Below are 19,799 nucleotides of genomic sequence, written 5' to 3' on the forward strand. Positions count from 1 at the left end.
GATGTTGATGGTGGGGGATTCGGCGATGGTAATGCCGTTGAATGTCAACAATGACCATGAAAGATTCTTGTAAAATCCGAACAGGTTCACTGATATCCTTCAGGGGATGGGAACCTGCCAAACCCCCTTACGTGGTCAAAAAAGTACAAACCAATGGGATCCAAGGGAAAGTGGCAAGTTGGATCCAAAATTGGTTCAGTGGCAGGAAGCAAAGGGTAATGGTCGATGGGTGTTTTTGTGGCTGGAAGGCTGTTTCCAGTGGGGTTCCTCAGGGCTCAGTACTAGGTCCCTTGCTTTTTGTGGAATATATCAATGATTTGGACTTAAATGTAAGGGGCATGATTAAGAAGTTTGCAGATGATACAAAAATTGGCCGTGTGATTGATAGTGAGGAGGAAAGCTGTAGACTGCAAGAAGATATCAATGGACTGGTCAGGTGGGCAGAAAAGTGGCAAATGGAATTCAATCTGGAGAGGTGTGAGGTAATGCATTAAGGAGGGCAAACAAGGCAAGGGAGTACACAATAAACGGGAGGATACAGAGGTGTAGAGGAAGTGAGGGACCTTGGAGTGAATGTCTACAGATCCCTGAAGGTAGCAGAACAGGTAGATAGGGTGGTTAAGAAGGCATACGGGATACTTTCCTTTATTAGCTGAGGCATAGAATATAAGAGCAGGGAGGTTATGCTAGAACTGTATAAAACACTAGTTAGGCCACAGCTTGTGTACTGCGTACAGTTCTGGTCACCACATTACAGGAAAGATGTGATTGCACTAGAGAGGGTACAGAGGGTATAAGGATGTTGCCAGGACTGGAGAATTTTAGCTATGAGGAAAGATTGGATAGGCTGGGGTTGTTTTCTTTGGAACAGAGGAGGCTGAGGGGAGATTTAATTGAGGTATATAAAATTATTATGGGCCCAGATAGAGTGGATAGGAAGGGCCTATTTCCCTTAGCAGAGGGGTCAATAACCAGGGGGCACAGATTTAAAGTGATTGGTAGAAGGATTAGAGGGGAGCTGAGGAGAATTTTTTCCACCCAGAGGGTGGCGGGAGTCTGGAACTCACTGCCTGAAAGGGTGGTAGAGGCAGAAAACCCTCAACTCATTTAAAAAGTACCTGGATGTGCACCTGAAGTGCTGTGACCTACAGGGCTATGGACCAAGTGCTGGAAAGTGGGATTAGGCTGGGTGGCTCATTTTCGGCCAGCAGGGACATGATGGGCAGAATGGCCTCCTTCCGTGCGGTAAGTTTTCTATGATTCTATGGTCACTAACCTGCGGAATGTTGGCGAGGAGATATCGGGATACTTGGACCCCTGTTGCCTTAGTGCTGACGCTCCGCTGCTGTTGACAGAGGGTGGGCTGGACTTCGGAGAACTTGACAGCGACGGGCTTTCCGAGTCCGACCCCGCCACCTTCTCCCTCTCTCTGTCTCTCTCGGTTTGGCCAATGCCGACCGGGCTGGAGCGCCCGGAGCCCACCTTGGACGGTTCCCTCAACTTGGAGGCCGCCACGCCGGCTGACTTGCCGCCGGCGTTGGAATCGATGCTGCTGGTGCTGGACCGGTGGCCGCCTCGGCCGGCTATGTTGCCGGTGCTGGACTTGGCCGGTCGCGGCAGGCTGCGGTACTGCAGGTTGGTCCTGGAGCTGACCAGCAGGATCCCCTCCTCCTGGTTCTGGGATCCGTCCAGGCTGGTCTTCCTCACACTGCTTGACTTGCCGGGGATCCCCGAAGACTTGGGCACTTTGCCCAGTGTGGCTGACCCACTGGTCACGGTGACTCCACTGGCCGTTGTGACAGCGGACGAGCTGACGGCAGCCTTCTTAAACCCAAAGGAGCCTGCGGTGGGTGCCCGTGCAATCCCCGACGGGGGCTTCTTGCCTTCATCTCCGCTGCTTCTTCCTGTCTCTGAGGGAGAGTGCTGGACGGTTGTGCTTTTAAGGGACACCTTTCCCTTCTCTGAAGCTTTGATGTCATCCGTTTTTCCTGCAAAAGGCACGTTAACCAACCATTAAATATAGAATCGCATAGAGTGTACAGCACAGAAACAGGCCATTCGGCCCAACTGGTCCATGCCGACGTTTATGCTCCACACGAGCCTCCTCTCTCCCTACTTCATCTAATTCTATCAGCATATCCTTCTATTCCTTTCTCCCTCATGTGTTTATCCAGCTTCCCCTTAAATGTATCTACCCTATTCACCTCAACTACTCCTTGTGGGAGCGAGTTCCACATTCTCACCACTCTCTGGGTAAAGAAGTTTCTCCTGAATTCGTTGATCTGTATCTTGAAATGTTCAATTGACCCCCAGCCTCAACAGCTTTTTTGGGGGAGAGAGTTCCAGATTCCCACTACCCTTTGTGTGAAGAAGTGTTTCGTGACATCACCCCCTGAATGGCCTGGCTCTAATTTTAAGGTTACGTCCCCTTGTTCTGGACACTCCCACCAGAGGAAATAGTTTCTCTCTATCTACCCTATCAAATCCTTTAATCATCTTGAACACCTTAATTAGTTCACTCCTTAATCTTCCATACTCGAGGGAATATAAGCCTAGACTGTGCAACCTGTCCTCGTAATTTAACCCTTTTAGCCCCGGTTTCACTCTGGTGAAAACAGGTGTGGAGGTTGGAGAGAAACAAATGTAGTCGGACCAAATCATTTCTCGCAAACTGAAGGAAGTTGGCCCGATCGATACTGGAATTAATTACAAGTGACAGCATCCTCAAATTCTCTGAGCTGAAGCTGCCAGCTCAGTTTGAAGGATAAAGATTCCGAATTGTCTAGAGTCACACCTCTCCATGACTCAGGTCCTCCGTCTGTGCTGTAAATTCTATGATTTTGGGATCAGACCAGCCGGCTCCAGTCGAAGAGCTAACACTCAGCACAGGTGCGATGGGCCAAAAGGCCTCCTCCTGTGTTGTAACTTACATAGAATTACATAGCAGTTACAGTGCAGATACACGCCCTGTGTTCATGCTCCATACGAGCCTCCTCCCACTCTATTTACTTCATCTAACCCGATCAACATATCCTTCTATTCCTCTCCCCCCTCGTGTGTTTGTCTGGCTTCCCCTTAAATGCATCTACGCTATTCGCCTCAACCATTCCATGTGGTAGCGAGCTCCACATTCTCACCACTCTCTGGGTAAAGAAGTATCTCCTGAATTCCTTGTTGGATTTATTAGTGACTCCCTTATGTTTATGACCCTTTGTTTTGGTCTCCCCCCACCACAAGTGGAAACATCTTCTCCACGTCTACCCTCATGAACCTCTTTGTAATTTTAATGACCACTCCTCAGCCTAGCCCCAGCCTGCTCAGTCTTTCCTGACAGTTCGAAGCTCTCAGTTCTGGTATTGTCTGTGCCCAGTACCCTGCGGATGGAGCATTTGGCTCTCTTGCAGTGGTTAATTTCATTTTTCCAATTGCCACGATTCCAGCAAAAAAAAAAGAGGCCTTTTCAGAACCCATTCCCACCGCAGCACTGGTCGGATTCTTTCTGTGCCCTTACCAGGGGGTTTTAAGGGGTGCTTGTTACGAGGTGTGGGTACCCCTCCTTGCGCTGTCATGCCCCGCCTCCACGATCCGGTCTGAGACATGGACAAAGATGACCTTTGCCCTTTCTCGGAGTCGTCGGACAAATCAGAGGGGTTCCGTTTCCACTTCTCGCTCGAGTCCATCTTCAAAGTGTCCGGTCCCTCCTCGGGCTTCTTCAATTCTTCACCACTCCAAGCGGTTTCATTTTCCGACGTCAAATGCTTCTCCGTGTCTGCTTTTAGCTGTGGGAAAGCACCGAAATAAATTAAGGACATGTATTTGAGTGGACAGTTTTCTGCTTTCTTTTCACTTCCGCTGATGAGGAACAAGGATTGTGAATAAAACAAAAATCTTCCAAATTTTGTAACCGTACTGGAAATCTGGAACTCTCTTCCCCAAAAGGCTGTGGATGCCGGGGGTCAGTTGAAGCTTTCAAGACTGAGATTGCTAGATTTTTGTTACGTAAGGATATCTAAGAGGACACAGATTTAAGATGACTGTCAAGGGAACCAGAGGGGAAATGAGGAGAATTATTTTTAGGCAGCGATCTGGAATGCGATGCCTGAAAGGGCGGTGGAAGCAGATTTAATAGTAACTTTCAAAAGGGAATTGGATAAATTCTTGAAAAGTAAAAATTTACAGGGCTATGGGGAAAGAGCAGGGGCGAGTGGGACTAATTGGATAGCTCGTTCAAAGAGCCGGCACAGGCACGATGGGCCGAATGGCCTCCTTCTGTGCTGTATCATTCTACAGTTCTATAAGTTTCTTAGTCTTTATTTTCTCCTCGATGCCTACTCTCATGCCAAGCATGTCCTAAACTCATCGCGGTGATCAGGTGGCCTGCTTTCAAGTCACCATCTATGATACTGTCCCTCAGTCACTCAAATGCAGCCAACAGTATCCCATTGACGAAACTCCCTCCAATGTGCCTTCCCTCTCCATGGCATCGCCTCTCAGCAGTCCAGCGGAGATCTGCACCTCACCAAAACGGGGATCAAACTTACACCGCACCTCTCAGTGCCACTGCAAAATAACAGATCACCATGCCACTCCTTGATGTAACTCATAGGAACATAGGAACAGGAGTAGGCCATTCAGCCCCTCATGCCTGCTCCGCCATTTGATAAGATCATGGCTGATCTGTGATCTAACTCCATATACCTGCCTTTGGCCCATATCCCTTAATACCTTTGGTTGCCAAAAAGCTATCTATCTCACATTTAAATTTAGCAATTGAGCTAGTATCAATTGCCATTTGCAGAAGAGAGTTCCAAACTTCTACCACCCTTTGTGTGTAGAAATGTTTTCTAATCTCGTTCCTGAAAGGTCTGGCTCTAATTTTTAGACTGTGCCCCCTACTCCTAAAATCCCCAACCAGCAGAAATAGTTTCTCTCTATCCACCCTATCTGTTCCCCTTAATATCTTATAACCTTCGATCAGATCACCCCTTAACCTTCGAAACTCTAGACAATACAACCCCAATTTGTGTAATCTCTCCTCGTAACTCCTCAGGACATCCCTGTAAGCATAGATTTATTTTTTTCCAATTGCAAACTCTTTACAAAACACTTTAGATGTTTGATCACTTCTTCTTGAGCTGAATAAAATTCCGAATCACTCTGACAGAGAGTGGAGACAACCATTAAATCTTCATGTTAATGTGCCATTCTAAATGATTAAAGTATGTATTTGGACAGATACAATTCAGTATGGACAAGTGTGAAGTATTGTACAAAGGAATAATATAATTGGTGACATAAATATTTCATGAACGCATAAGATGGGTAAGGGTCAAATTGGAAAAGAGTGGGATAGTGAAAGCTCAATCAAAATGTGGAGCTGTAAGGTGGCTAACTCTCCCGGATTGCCATGGAGTCTCCAGGAATTGAAGATTAATCTCCTGGACACTGCTATGAGCAAACACCCAGGAGGAAAATCATAGGGACAATGAAAAAAATTGGATAAAGAGGCGTTTTGCCTCATCCAATCGGGTAATTAAGAGCCTATTTGCTACCCAATTGGCCACGGATAGGTGGTGGGCCGCGAGGATGGTCACGTCGGGCAACCAATGGCAGGAGCGTGGGGAGGGGGGGGGGGGGCGGAGCGGTAGAAGGTCATGTGATGAAACCTCCAGGAATATTGCCAACCAGAGTTGGCAACCCTATGTCGCAGTGATCAACACAAGTAACAGGAGGCTGAGAAATGTAACTGAAACAGCGGAGTGCAAGTCAGAGGAAGTCACACTTAAACTGTATGGTGCTCTGGTCAGGCTGAATCTTGAGCGCTGTGTTCATTTCTGGTCAAAGGGACACAAGGGCGACAGTCAAGCCCAACAAAGAGGCCTCATGAGACTGGAGTTACTTGGCTTTCCAGCTTTGAAAGTGGTGACTGAAAGAGGAATAGAAGATAGGAAGCAGTCTGGAAAGGTAAACGTGGAAACTACTTCAAAGTAACCCATAACAGTAGGACACAGGAGGACACAGAATCCATAAGGCAAATTTAGGCCTGATCTGAGGCAGCGCTTCTTCACACGTTGATTGAGTGATTGACGCAAGGAATGGACTTCTCAATAAGCCCTGGAGTTATTTAAGAGACAATTAGAGGCTGTGGTGGGGGACTGCGGTTCTGACTGGATGAACGGGCAGAAAATCTGGAATGGGCGGTGGAAGCTGCTTCAATAATAACTTTCAAAAGGGAACTGGATAAATACTTGAAGGGGAATAAATTTTCAAGGGCTATGGGGAAAAAGCAGGTAGGGTGTTTGGGACTAATTGGATAGCTCTTTCAAAGTGCCGGCAGAGGCACGATGGGCCGAACGGTCTCCTTCTGTGCTATATCATACTATGATTCTATGAAAAGCTACTCTCCACATTTGGAGTACTTTGAGGAACATTTGATTCATCAAATAAAATACATTTTTTGTTCGCGATGGAGGCCAGATAACTTTTGGCAACATCAATACCGGCATCAAGAGCAACATTCATGGCTCAAGGATTAAGACGTGAAGATAGCACAGCACTCAGACTGAGGGCCTGAGACTGCAGAATTCTCTAAGCCTCATTCAACAATAAGCTTCACAAGGAGCCCCACGGACTGGGTAGAGGCCTTTTGTGCATTAGAGTGGGAGTCCTCAACTTTAACATCACTGCTGATTCATTCAGCACAATTTTTAACTTCAAATTGAAATAATTTTCAAAGGATATACAATGTTATGTGACCCAGTCTACCCTGATAATTCAAAGTTACAATTTACACTTAAAAAAAATTGAATTATCAAATTATGTAATGAATGTAAATAACACAGCAAACTGAGAATTTAGTGCTAAAAAGAATAAATGATCAGATAATTTGAATTAAGAGGAATATTTTAGGATGTCTTTCTAAATAACTCTTCCATTTTCATTTATCAAAAGGGGTGTGTGTTGCAGCGTTGGGATCTTGACATGTTTAGGGAGGAATTGTCCAATTTATACCAAAGGCATGGCCTTCACCTCATACCCATTGCCACTGAAAAGCTCAGCCAACATCTTTGGGACCTTGACATGCAACTTTTCCAATGCCCTCTTCACTCGACCTCTATGCTCCAGCCTAGTAAACTCCAACTCACCCAGAACTCCACCACATGTGTTCTATTCGATTCCACACAAAATCCCACTCATCTGCTACCCTGATCCTTGTCAAACTCCACTGGTGCTTCCCCTCACCCCCAGGGTATCAATTTGAAAATCCTTGCCCTCATCTTCGCATCTCTCCCTTTCCTACTTTTTGTATCCCCCATCAACCCAACACCCTTGACGGCACCTCCTGCTCTTCCAACTCTCAATAAGTGTGTTCTTTCCCCCCTCCTTCTATCATTGGTGCCCAAGCCTTCAGCCATCTTAACCCTACACTCTTGCCCTCTTTCCCCAAGCCCCTCCATCTTGCCTCATCCCTCCCCACCTTCAAAATCCTCCTTAAAACCTTTCTTCTCAACACTGCCTTGGGTCACCTCCCTCAAACTCAGGTCCACCCCTCAACTGCGCGGTGCTTTGGGCTGTTAAAAGTGCTACATAACCACAAGCTTCACCACACGGACTGCAGCGGTTCATGAAGACGGCTCACCACCACCTTCTCAAGGGCAATAAGGGATGGGCAATAAATGCCGGCCTCGCCAGCGACGCCCACATCCCATGAACGAATAAAAAAAAACAAGCTGTTGACAACATTGGGAAAATAAGATTTATTTCCAATACCCAAGCAGTTACCTTTGTACCTTGATAGCTCAAAAAGGCAAATGCATGAAATCTGTAAAATACTTCATACTTTGTGAAATGTTCTCCATTTTTTTTTTCTTCCACACCTACATTAAACTCAACGGCATAAGGACGGAGCTTCATGCAGGTCACGTACCTGAGTTCTGGTGTTCTTTCTGGAAGAGGCGGTGATGTTGGAGTAAGAGCTGACGGATGAGGTTGTATTCAGGTCATCAGTACTAAGGTTGTCAAGTGTGTCACTGAGACCACTGCTGACAGAGCTGCTGTCGTCCCAGCTAGGAGAAGAACAGAGAGAAACCCTTAATCAGCCACCTTAACGCAGTCACATTCACTGTATTAAGTTACTGATCTATCACCTAATTAGACGCCCGGTACAATTATTGAAGACTTTTCCAGGCCTACCATTGCTGAAGGTTTGCCCTCTATAAAATAACTCAAGAGCAGTAGCAATTATTATTAATCAGAGAATTAGAATCACTGAATACAACGAGAAAGGCCTAACAGTGAAAGGATCCCACTGAAGATGAATCGTACTTTTCGCATTGTTGTTATAAGGTGAGTCAGGAGCCAATACTAAATGTCCCCTCCCAATATTTTTATGATTTAACACACTTAACCTCAATTTGCATTCTGCCCCTCTGATTACCGGCCCATCATTTTTACTTTCTCAAATGACCTTTTTTTTTATTTGGCATGTTAGGATTTCCTTTCAATGGTGTCAAAGAGAGAGAGGGACTTGTATTTATATAGATCCTTTCACACCCTCACGACATCCCAAAGCGCTTTACAGCCAATGAGGTACTTTTGGAGAGTAGTCACTGCTGTAATGTAGGGAAAGTGTTGCTGCTGTCACATGGATGCTGCAGCCTTTGAAGCATCGGGATGTGAGTCATGAGGGGATTAGCGATTAAACTGTACAGGGCTCTGGTCAGATCGTACCGTAAGTACTGCGCCCAGCCACTGAGACACAAGGGAGACATTCTAGCATTGGAGGCAGTGCAGAGGCGAGTCACGAGGCTGTTTCCTAGTGTTACGGGGATCCGACTTATGAGGAAAGGCTGGAGAAACGTGGGCTTTTCAGACTGTAAACGTGGCATTTGAGATAGTGGTATACAAAATAGTTAAATGTATGGAAAAGGTAAGTTCGGAAAACTACTTTAAATTGAAGTGTGGGATTGGGACAAGGAGCCACAGGTCCAAAGCAGTAAAAGGCAAACTCAAGACTGATAGCAGGAATTATTTCTTCACACAAAGAGCAATCCAACACATGGAATGGACTTCCCAATAGAGTGAAAACCCCGCAACTGTTTAAGCAGCAGTTAGATGCTGCAATTGGGCAAGTCTGGGATCTTCCTGGATGGATGAATTAAGATGGGCCGAATGGCGTTCCTGATCTGTAATTATCATGTTTTTTTTTATTCATTCATGGGATGTGGGCGTCGCTGGCGAGGCCGGCATTTATTGCCCAGCCCTAATTGCCCTTGAGAAGGTGGTGGTGAGCCGCCTTCTTGAACCGCTGCAGTCCGTGTGGTGACGGTTCTCCCACAGTGCCGATAGGGAGTTCCAGGATTTTGACCCAGCGACGATGAAGGAACGGCGATATATTTCCGAGTCGGGATGGTGTGTGACTTGGAGGGGAACGTGCAGGTGGTGGTGTTCCCATGTGCCTGCTACTCTTGTCCTTCTAGGTGGTAGAGGTCGCGGGTTTGGGAGGTGCTGTCGAAGAAGCCTTGGCGAGTTGCTGCAGTGCGTCCTGTGGATGGTACACACTGCAGCCACGGTGCGCCGGTGGTGAAGGGAGTGAATGTTTAGGGTGGTGGATGGGGTGCCAATCAAGCGGGCTGCTTTGTCCTGGATGGTGTCGAGCTTCTTGAGTGTTGTTGGAGCTGCACTCATCCAAGCAAGTGGAGAGTATTCCATCACACTCCTGACTTGTGCCTTGTAGATGGTGGAAAGGCTTTGGGGAGTCAGCAGGTGAGTCACTCGCCGCAGAATGCCCAGCCTCTGACCTGCTCTTGTAGCCACAGTATTTATATGTGATCGAGTCTCATATTTGCCACAAGGATCTGGGATCACTCGAACGATAACAAATGGCACTTTTGAACGTGAAACTTGCAGCGTGCTATTACAATGGAACGTTAACTGTAAGGAAACAATTCACAAAGTACCTCTCGTGTTCACATCGTCAAGACAACAAAATGGACTCGCTTGTGTTAAGATTCTGGCTGCATACCACATTATTGGCATTACTGTTTGTTTTCCTGTTTGGTTTAACAGTTGCTGAAGCCATTCAAATTCGTTAACTTCTAATGGGATTCTGTTTATGCAATTATATTTGCCCTTTTCCCGACAAAACAGCAAATGGACAAGATCTTGTGTCAAACAAACTCGTTTGCATAACTCTGCTCAGATCTCAGCCTTCAAATCGTTTAACTATTAATATCAGACAGTGCAATAAATATTTAAATTGGGCAATGATTTAGGACAAGAATTGTGCCAATAGCTCTGATGAAAAAAATGGTCAATATTTAATCGTATTTCTTTAAATTTCTTAATGCAGAAATATTAAGAATGTAAAAAATAGACTCAGACTGTCCCAGTTAATCATTCAGATAAAGGAGGCTGCCAAGATATCAAAAAGAAAGACTTGAATTTCTATAGTGCCTTTAAAAATCTCAGGACATCCCAAAGCGCTTTACCGCCAATGAAGTACGTTTGAAGTGTAGTCACTGGTGCAATGTTGGAAACGCAGCAGCCAATTTGCGCACAGCAAGATCCCACAAATAGCAACTAAATAAATGACCAGATAATCTGTTTTAGGTGTTGGTTGAGGGAATAAACATTGGCCAGGACACCAGGGAGAACTCCCCAGCTCTTCTTCGAAAAGTGCCGTGGGATCTTTTACATCCGAGGGCAGACGGGGCCTCGGTTTAAATCTCGCCCGAAAGACGGCTCCTCCGACAGTACAGAACTCCCTCGGTACTGGCACCGGGAGTGTCAGCCTGGGTTACGTGCTCAAGTCTCTGAACCATTGTTCTTGTTGAAAGTTATGTTATTTTAGAATCGTTCAAAGAAACAGATGGTTTAAACGCAGTAAATTAAGCAGAAACTGCTGACTCAATTGTTGGAATTGGTTTGCATGCAACATTTTATTTTATTTACTGAGCAATTTCCTTGCAGGGAACAAACCATCTACAGAGCTCATGCATGTCTTTAATCCTACTGACTGGCTGTAATGAGCTGCATGTGGAATCTATTGAAAACCCTTTGAACAGCAGGTCACAGAAAGCATGTATCGAGTACCGCATCGAGAATTCGCCCACCCCCCCTCCTCCCCCGCCCTTGGCCGTAACCAGGCCACTCTCCGGAGCACATTGTTTATTTAAAAAAAACTACAGCTAGGAAAGTGCAACTAAATTCAGCTACAAGAGAAGCCGCGTTAAAACACTTATAAATAAGTTAGTGGAATTGCTCACAGATAGTTCGAAGCTCGGTGGTGAGGTTTGTCACTAACCCGGCCTGTACCTTTAATGCCACCGCTTTCAATAGGCGAGTCCAGGTGATTGGAGCTGCTCGTAAGGTGTTGAGGCCAATTAAAAGAGCATTTGCAATCGCTCGTAAATTTCAATTACTGACTTCCTCCTCTCTTTACTTAAGAGTTTCGTATTGTTAACAAAGTGTCACAGTTTGAAGTGCGGGGAGAGAGAGATAAAAAGATAGATAGAGAGACGGATAGAGAGATACAGAGAAAGAGATAGAGGTAGCTAGAAAGAGAGAGAGATAGTTAGAGAGGGATAGACAGTTAGAGAGAGAGCGAGATAGAGACAGACAGACAGATTGATAGATAGATAGGTAGAGAATGGACAGAAGTTTTGGGCTGGCAAGCACAGAGGCAGATAACCTCAGTTCAAAAGTCTGTCTGGGAGGAAAATCGTCCATAGATTTTCCATGGATCCTAGCTCACTGTTGCTTTATACCATAGATGAGGTGTTTTCTGCAGACCTGAAACATAGCTAGCATTGACATTCCTTAAAGGAGAGATGCACCATCACAGATTACACACGATCCAGGCCAGTATCGTGCATTCTTGTTGAAAGTCAACTGTATTATCTCAGCAGTGTAAAATCAATGCTACTGCACTGGCAGGATGGGCAAACTGGCCTTGGTTTGGATTTTCTGGTGTGCTCAATCTAAGCTAATCCCAATCCATTGTGCTCAAGGCCAGCTCCTAATCGATAAAATGAATAACAGGCAGGCGATCTGTTCAGTCTGCTTGGATAATAAGAGTCTAAATGGGGTAGAGGAGCAAAGAGATCTGGGGTACAGATACACAAATCATTAAAAGTAGTGACGCAGGTTAATAAGGCCATAAAAAAGGCAAACCAAGCACTGGGGTTCATTTCTAGAGGGACAGAATTGAAAAGCAAAGAAGTTATGTTAAACTTGTTTAGAACCTTGGTTAGACCACACTTGGAGTATTGTGCACAGTTCTGGTCTCCATATTATAAAATGGATATAGAGGTTTTGGAGAAGGTGCTAAAAAGATTCACAAGGATGATACCAGAACTTATCAGGAAAGGCTGAACAGGCTGGGGCTCTTTTCTGTAGAAAATAGAAGACTGAGGGGTGACCAGATAGAGATCTTTAAGATAATGAAAGGGTTTAATAGGATAGATGTAGAGAAGATATTTCCACTTGTGGGGAGACCAGAATTAGAGGTCATAAATATAAAATAGTCGCTAATAAATCCAATAGGGAATTCAGGAGAAACTTCTTTACCCAAAGAGTGGTAAGAATGTGGAACTCGTTACCACAAGGAGTAGTTGAGGCGAATAACATAGATACATTTAAGGGGAAGCTGGATAAACACATGAGGGTGAAAGGACTAGAAGGATATGCGGATAGGGTGAGATGAAGTAGGGAGGGAGGAGGCTCGTGTGGAGCATAAACACCGGCACAGACCAGTTGGGCCGAATGGCCTGTTTCTGTGCTGTAGTTTCGATATAATTCGATGTAACATTTACCACCCAGGCGGTGAAAGTGAAATTCTATGCTCAGAATTAAAATAGAAAAAAACACTAAATATTTCAATGCACCAGAGTGCCAAGGCATGCGTCAGTGCTGAGAGCGCATTCCTCAAGGTAGTCATCTGTGAAGTACGGCAGTACTCCTCTCTGTCAACGCTGTCAGATAGTCTTCAGAAAGCATGCACAATGATGCTGAGATACAAATCAGAATTGACATGTTAAACCCCACAGTGGCACATCTGCCTGCCAAGTTGCAGTCTCAAAGAGGAAATCTAAGAGATAGGCAACATCATTTTGTACCAGCAGACAGGAAAAAGACGTGTCCTTTTCTCTGCGTTATTTTCCCCGTCGACAGTCAACAAACACAATTGCGTAGAATTACATGGAATTTACAGCACAGGAAACAGGCCATTCGGCCCAACTGGTCTATGCCGGTGTTTATGATCCACACAAGCCTCCTCCTTATATTTTTGTAAACAATTTTACAACACCAAGTTATAGTCCAGCAATTTTATTTTAAATTCACAAGCTTTCGGAGATTTTCTCCTTCCTCAGGCAAATGTTTCAAGATCTCCTTGAAGCCTACGCATTTATACATATTGAACAATAATACATGGTGTTTACAGACTGCCCCTGCAACTGCCCGTTGCCAAGGCAATCACCGTGTTCAGACAGAGAGGTGTTACCTGCAGAACCTCCGAATACACATTCAACAAAAAAACAAACAGGGAAAAAAAACAGAGAAAAAAAAACACAGAGAGAGGCAGAAACATCCGGAAGGCAGAGAGAGCCAGCAAATGACCCATTATATTAAAAACAGATAACATTTGTTCGCTGGTGGGGTAACGTGTAGCGTGACATGAACCCAAGATCCCGGTTGAGGCCGTCCTCATGGGTGCGGAACTTGGCTATCAATTTCTGCTCGACGATTTTGCGTTGTCGTGTGTCTCGAAGGCCGCCTTGGAGTACGCTTACCCGAAGGTCGGTGGCTGAATGTCCTTGACTGCTGAAGTGTTCCCCGACTGGGAGGGAACCCTCCTGTTTGGCGATTGTTGCGCGGTGTCCGTTCATCCGTTGTCGCAGTGTCTGCATGGTCTCGCCAATGTACCATGCTCCGGGGCATCCTTTCCTGCAACGTATGAGGTAGACAACGTTGGCCGAGTCACAGGAGTATGAACCATGCACCTGGTGGGTGGTGTCCTCTCGTGTGATGGTGGTATCTGTGTCGATGATCTGGCATGTCTTGCAGAGGTTACCGCGGCAGGGTTGTGTGGTGTCGTGGACGCTGTTCTCTTGAAAGCTGGGTAATTTGCTGCGAACGATGGTCTGTTTGAGGTTGGGTGGCTGTTTAAAGGCGAGTAGTGGAGGTGTGGGGATGGCCATAGCGAGGTGTTCGTCGTCATTGGCCATCCCCACACCTCCACTATGGCCATCCCCACACCTCCACTACTCGCCTTTAAACAGCCACCCAACCTCAAACAGACCATCGTTCGCAGCAAATTACCCAGCTTTCAAGAGAACAGCGTCCACGACACCACACAACCCTGCCGCGGTAACCTCTGCAAGACATGCCAGATCATCGACACAGATACCACCATCACACGAGAGGACACCACCCACCAGGTGCATGGTTCATACTCCTGTGACTCGGCCAACGTTGTCTACCTCATACGTTGCAGGAAAGGATGCCCCGGAGCATGGTACATTGGCGAGACCATGCAGACACTGCGACAACGGATGAACGGACACCGCGCAACAATCGCCAAACAGGAGGGTTCCCTCCCAGTCGGGGAACACTTCAGCAGTCAAGGACATTCAGCCACCGACCTTCGGGTAAGCGTACTCCAAGGCGGCCTTCGAGACACACGACAACGCAAAATCGTCGAGCAGAAATTGATAGCCAAGTTCCGCACCCATGAGGACGGCCTCAACCGGGATCTTGGGTTCATGTCACGCTACACGTTACCCCACCAGCGAACAAATGTTATCTGTTTTTAATATAATGGGTCATTTGCTGGCTCTCTCTGCCTTCCGGATGTTTCTGCCTCTCTCTGTGTTTTTTTTTCTCTGTTTTTTTTCCCTGTTTGTTTTTTTGTTGAATGTGTATTCGGAGGTTCTGCAGGTAACACCTCTCTGTCTGAACACGGTGATTGCCTTGGCAACGGGCAGTTGCAGGGGCAGTCTGTAAACACCATGTATTATTGTTCAATATGTATAAATGCGTAGGCTTCAAGGAGATCTTGAAACATTTGCCTGAGGAAGGAGAAAATCTCCGAAAGCTTGTGAATTTAAAATAAAATTGCTGGACTATAACTTGGTGTTGTAAAATTGTTTACAATTGTCAACCCCAGTCCATCACCGGCATCTCCACATCATGACTTATATTTTTGACCCTTAGTTTTGTTCTCTCCCACCAATGGAAGCATCTTCTCTACGTCCACCCTGTTAAACCCCAACATAATTTTAAAGACCTCGAGAGAAAAGAGCCCCAGCCTGTTCAGTCTTTCCTGATAGGTATAACCTCTCAGTTCTGGTATCATCCTTGTAAATCTTTTTCTGCACCTTCTCCAGTGCCTCTATACCCTTTTTTGTAATATGGAGACCAGAATTATACACCATGCTCCAAGTGTGGTAATAGCTATTAAGTAAAAAGCAGGCTTGGCAAAATGATCCAAAGACTGCCTTAAACCAGTGGGCTCCAATCTATGGGTTGTGGCCAATATGTAGCCTGCCCGCTCTCCCCCACAACCCCCACATCAAGTCCTGGCGATCTGGTCCACAAACTTCAGGTGTCACAGTCCCAAATTTTGTATCTTGGTCAGTGACTCGTGCCGTTTGAAAGTTGAAGGCCTTTGCCACATTTTGTTAAAGAAATATCTGCATTTATATAGCGACTTTCACAACCTCAGGCCGCCCCAAAACGCCTTGCAGCCAATGAAGTACTCTTTTTGAAGTGTAGTCACTGTTGAAATGTAGGAAATGAGCAGCCAATTTGCGCACAGCAAGATCCCATGAACAAAAATCCGTTAACCAGATAATCTGGTTTTTTTTTAAATGGTGCTGGTTGGGGTATAAATATTGGCCAGGTCACCAGGGAGAACTCCCCTGCTCTTCTTCAAAATAATGGCCGGGGGATCCTTTACGTCCACCCGAGAGGGCAGACGGGGCCTCGGTTTAACGCCTCATCCGAAAGATGGCACCTCTGACAGTGCAGCACTCCCTCAGTGCTGCAAGCCTTAAAAGTCAGTGGCTCATGCTGGGCACTGTTCAAGAGGTGGCAGCGGCCCTCCGGTGCCTCGCCTGAGGGTGAGCCTCGACAGGTGAGTGTCACCGGGGCTATCCCACCACGGGAGGCATCACTGCCAAGGTCGATCGCGTCCTCGCTGATACCCCCAACACAGGTACGTCAGTATGGAGGGTATGTGGGGTGGTGGGGGTGAGGAGCGAGTCATGAGATTCTCCCCCAGCTCAGAGGCATCATGATCGATATGGAGTGGCTCCACCCCAAGCCCCCATCCCCTCCTCACCTCCTCCATCCTGGCTGAGATCAGCTAATCCAGCGACCTGAGTTGAGACCGTCCAGATCTATTCGTGTCTCCCCCCCCCCTCCCCGGGTCATCACATGGCGCACTGCCCCTCCTCCCAGCCTGCAAGGCAGTTTCGCTGTTCCTTTTTCTGGTTTCAAAAATTATAAAGCGTCTGGGAAGAGAACATTTGGTTAAAAAAAAATACATGACAAAAGGACTGTACCGTAAAAACTATAAGAGGAAGATACTGGTGGTGAGATTGGTCTCGGGCGGTGACGCAGATTGGGAGCCTCGGTGAGATGACAGCCCGATTTTACACCCCGACTGATTCTCATTTCCAAAAAGGGGCTGCCGATTGATTATCGCCCAGTACGCACTTTGCCACAGATCAATTTCACCCCATAGTTTTCAAAGATTTAAACCTGGAATGTTTTATACCACAAATGGAATATTGTCTTTTACGGGAGCTTGATACAATGTGCTCTCTTTATTACCTTGCCTTTCACTGAGGTACCGCATAACTTGATGCACACCACAGTCTTCGGAACAGGGGGAGGCCCTTCAGTCTCTCGGGCCTGTCCCACCATCAAGTAGATCATGGCTGATCTGTATCTTAACTCCATCTACCCGCCCTGGTTCCCTAACCCTTAATACACTTTGCCTAACAAAAATCTATCAATCTCAGTTTTGAAATTTTCAATTGACCCCCAGCCTCAACAGCTTTTTGGGGGAGAGAGTTCCAGATTCCCACTCCCCTTTGTGTGAAGAAGGGCTTCCTGACATCACCCCTGAACGGCCTGGCTCTAATTTTAAGTTGTTCTGGACTTACCAGAGGAAATAGTTTCTCTCTATCTACCCGATCAAATCATTTAATCATCTTAAACAACTCAACTAGATCACCCCTTAATCTTCTATACTCAAGGGAATACAAGTCTAGTCAATGCAACCAGTCCTCATAATTTAACCCTTTAAGCAATAAGTGCTCTTCAGGAAAAAAAAAATCATACGGTATAATTCGGCTCGACCAAACAAATTAGTGACATTCTCAGCATTTTAAATTTTCCGGGATATTTGGGATTGCGAGCCCTGTCCGAGGCAACAAAGACCAATCCTCCCTTACGCGCTAAACCCCTGCGCACTTTCCACCGTGCGGCAGGTCTCAGCTGTAACTCTGCTACGCCTCCCGTTTGCTGTAGCTGCGGACACTTTAACCCCAGCGACCCCGCGTGTTGTTCACAGCGAGCTTGGTCGCAGGAACAAGGGACTTCCTTCTTTTCTAATCGTGCCATCACCGCTTTTCCACCTAAAGAGAACGAGAGGTCAAGGTGCTAAAAAAAAAACCAATGGAGCTGCACTGTCCCTTAATGCATGAGTCATAGAATCACACAGCACAGAAGGAGGCCATTCGGCCCATCGTTCCTGTGCCGGCTCTTTGAAAGAGCTATCCAATTAGCCCCACTCCCCAATGCTCTTTCCCTCACAGCCCTGCAAATTTCTCCTTTCCAAGTATATATATTTTTGACGTGCCGACAGGACCCTCTACTTGCCGTTGAAATGTCCGCCTGCCACTTAGGACAGAGTGAGCAGAACCACATAACCACGAACACCAGCCTAAGCTGGCCTACCCAGGGCACTCTCACATCGGATCAGAGTACAAGTACAGAGCAGATCGCAGGGGGATTCAATCTTGGCCCACTCAGCCACGGGGGTGCCCGAACAGACAATACGCCCATCGAGAGGAAGCAGAGCCGAGGCCTCGGCTGTGACTCTTGACAGGAACCCCGGGGCTTAACGCAATCTCTGACTGAATTAAAAAAGAGTTCAAAAAGTCCACTCCGCATTTTTGTGTCTTAAATCCTCATGGGCGACTTCAGAGTTCCCTTTGAAAAGATTCTCCGACATGCAATTCACGCGATACCAGCCCTTGCTGCAAATAATGGGATAGACACCAGTATTGGATTCGTAATCCTTGGTGTGCCTGCTGCTTCAGCCCTGGGAGTGCTCCTGATAGAGGCCTTCAAGATAATGATAGGGTTCGATAGGTGAGACGTAGAGAAAATGTTTCAACTTGTGGAGTCCAAAAGTAGAGGTCATAAATATAAAATAGTTACCAATAAATCCAATAGGAAATTCAGGAGAAATTTCTTTACCCAAAGAGTGGTGAGAATGTGGAACTCGCTACCACAAGGAGTGGTTGAGGCGAATAGAGGCATTTAAGGGGAAGCTAGATAAACACATGAGGAAGAAAGGAATAGAAGGATATGCTGATAGGGTGAGATGAAGTAAGGTGGGAGGAGGCTCGTGCGGAGCATAAACACCAGCACAGACCAGTTGGGCCGAATGGCCTGTTTCTGTGCTGTAGTTTCGAGGTAACTCCTTCGCACTGCTGTCGTCAGCATCTTTGTGCCAGTTTCTGAAAGCAGGCCAGCACCCGGATCCTTATTCAGATGCGAATGAGGCAATTATGCCATCCTAACCCTAACCCTAACCCGAACCCTAACGCAGTGGGAGAACATGCCCATTCGCATCATACCCACCAGCAGGGATTTTCAGAAGAAAAACAAGTTGCATATCCAGCAGCATCATGATCTAGAAGGAGAATATTATATTTATCTATATTTTTTTTAAAAAGGTCCTTGGGATTCAGATCTGACCATCAGGCCACTGTGTGGATCAAACGGGACAACAAGTGAACTTTAAAAACCTCTTGAGTTGGACTAATGTCTCAGGGTAAATCTTATCAGGCCCTCACTTCAGGTCGATGACCTTTCATCAGAACTGGACGATGAACAGTTTTTATGCAGGTACAGAGCCAGGGGGAAAAGGGGGGCAGGAAATGAACGACGGAGAGGTCTATACCCTCTTAAAAGAGCTGGTTCATCTCCAACATCTTCCCGTTCTGACGAAAGGTCATCGACCTGAAATGTTAACTCGGTTTCTCTCTCCACAGATGCTGCCTGACCTGCTGAGCGTTTCCAGCATTTTCTGCTTTTATTTCAGATTTCCAGCACCTGCAGTATTTTTCTTCTTGCATTTCACTTAGCTTCAGTCAGCTTTCCCTTCGTACACAGTAGGAAAGGACCATCACGATCCATCCACTTTAGTTACTGTACAACAACTGTGAATTCTACAGAGGGATATGGTGTCGTTCTAAAATGTTGTATCCACTGACTGAGTCTAGAAAGAGCTCGAGGAGACGTACCTCTAACACGATGATGGAAATGGTGCTTACTACAGATCTAACAGGCCTAACTCAGTTGATGAGTACTCTCGTCTCTGAGTCAGAAGATTGTGGATTCCAGCCCACTCCACGTAAGCACGTAACCTGGCCTGATGCTACATTGTCCGAAGTGCAGTCTTTCGAGTGAGATGTTAAAACAAGGTCCTGTCTGCCCTCTCAAGTGGATGTAAAAGATCCCATCGCCACTGTTTGAAGAAGAGCAGAGGAATTCTC

At 46.3% G+C, this 19,799-nt stretch overlaps 1 protein-coding gene across 2 annotated transcripts in view; it reads right to left on the reverse strand.

Annotated features, from left to right (window-relative positions):
• The window catches only part of nav3 (neuron navigator 3), a 247,403-nt gene that overhangs the window by 90,890 nt on the left and 136,714 nt on the right, over nucleotides 1-19,799 (reverse strand). For both annotated transcript variants that reach the window (XM_067999283.1, XM_067999282.1), the window contains 3 exons: nucleotides 7,928-8,066; nucleotides 3,512-3,779; nucleotides 1,277-1,988 (listed from right to left, as the gene is read on the reverse strand). In XM_067999283.1, the coding sequence (XP_067855384.1) occupies nucleotides 1,277-1,988; nucleotides 3,512-3,779; nucleotides 7,928-8,066 (1,119 nt within the window). The remainder of the gene's footprint in view (nucleotides 1-1,276; nucleotides 1,989-3,511; nucleotides 3,780-7,927; nucleotides 8,067-19,799) is intronic.

The sequence above is a fragment of the Heptranchias perlo genome, chromosome 18, assembly GCF_035084215.1.
Source record: "Heptranchias perlo isolate sHepPer1 chromosome 18, sHepPer1.hap1, whole genome shotgun sequence".
NCBI lineage: Eukaryota > Metazoa > Chordata > Chondrichthyes > Hexanchiformes > Hexanchidae > Heptranchias > Heptranchias perlo.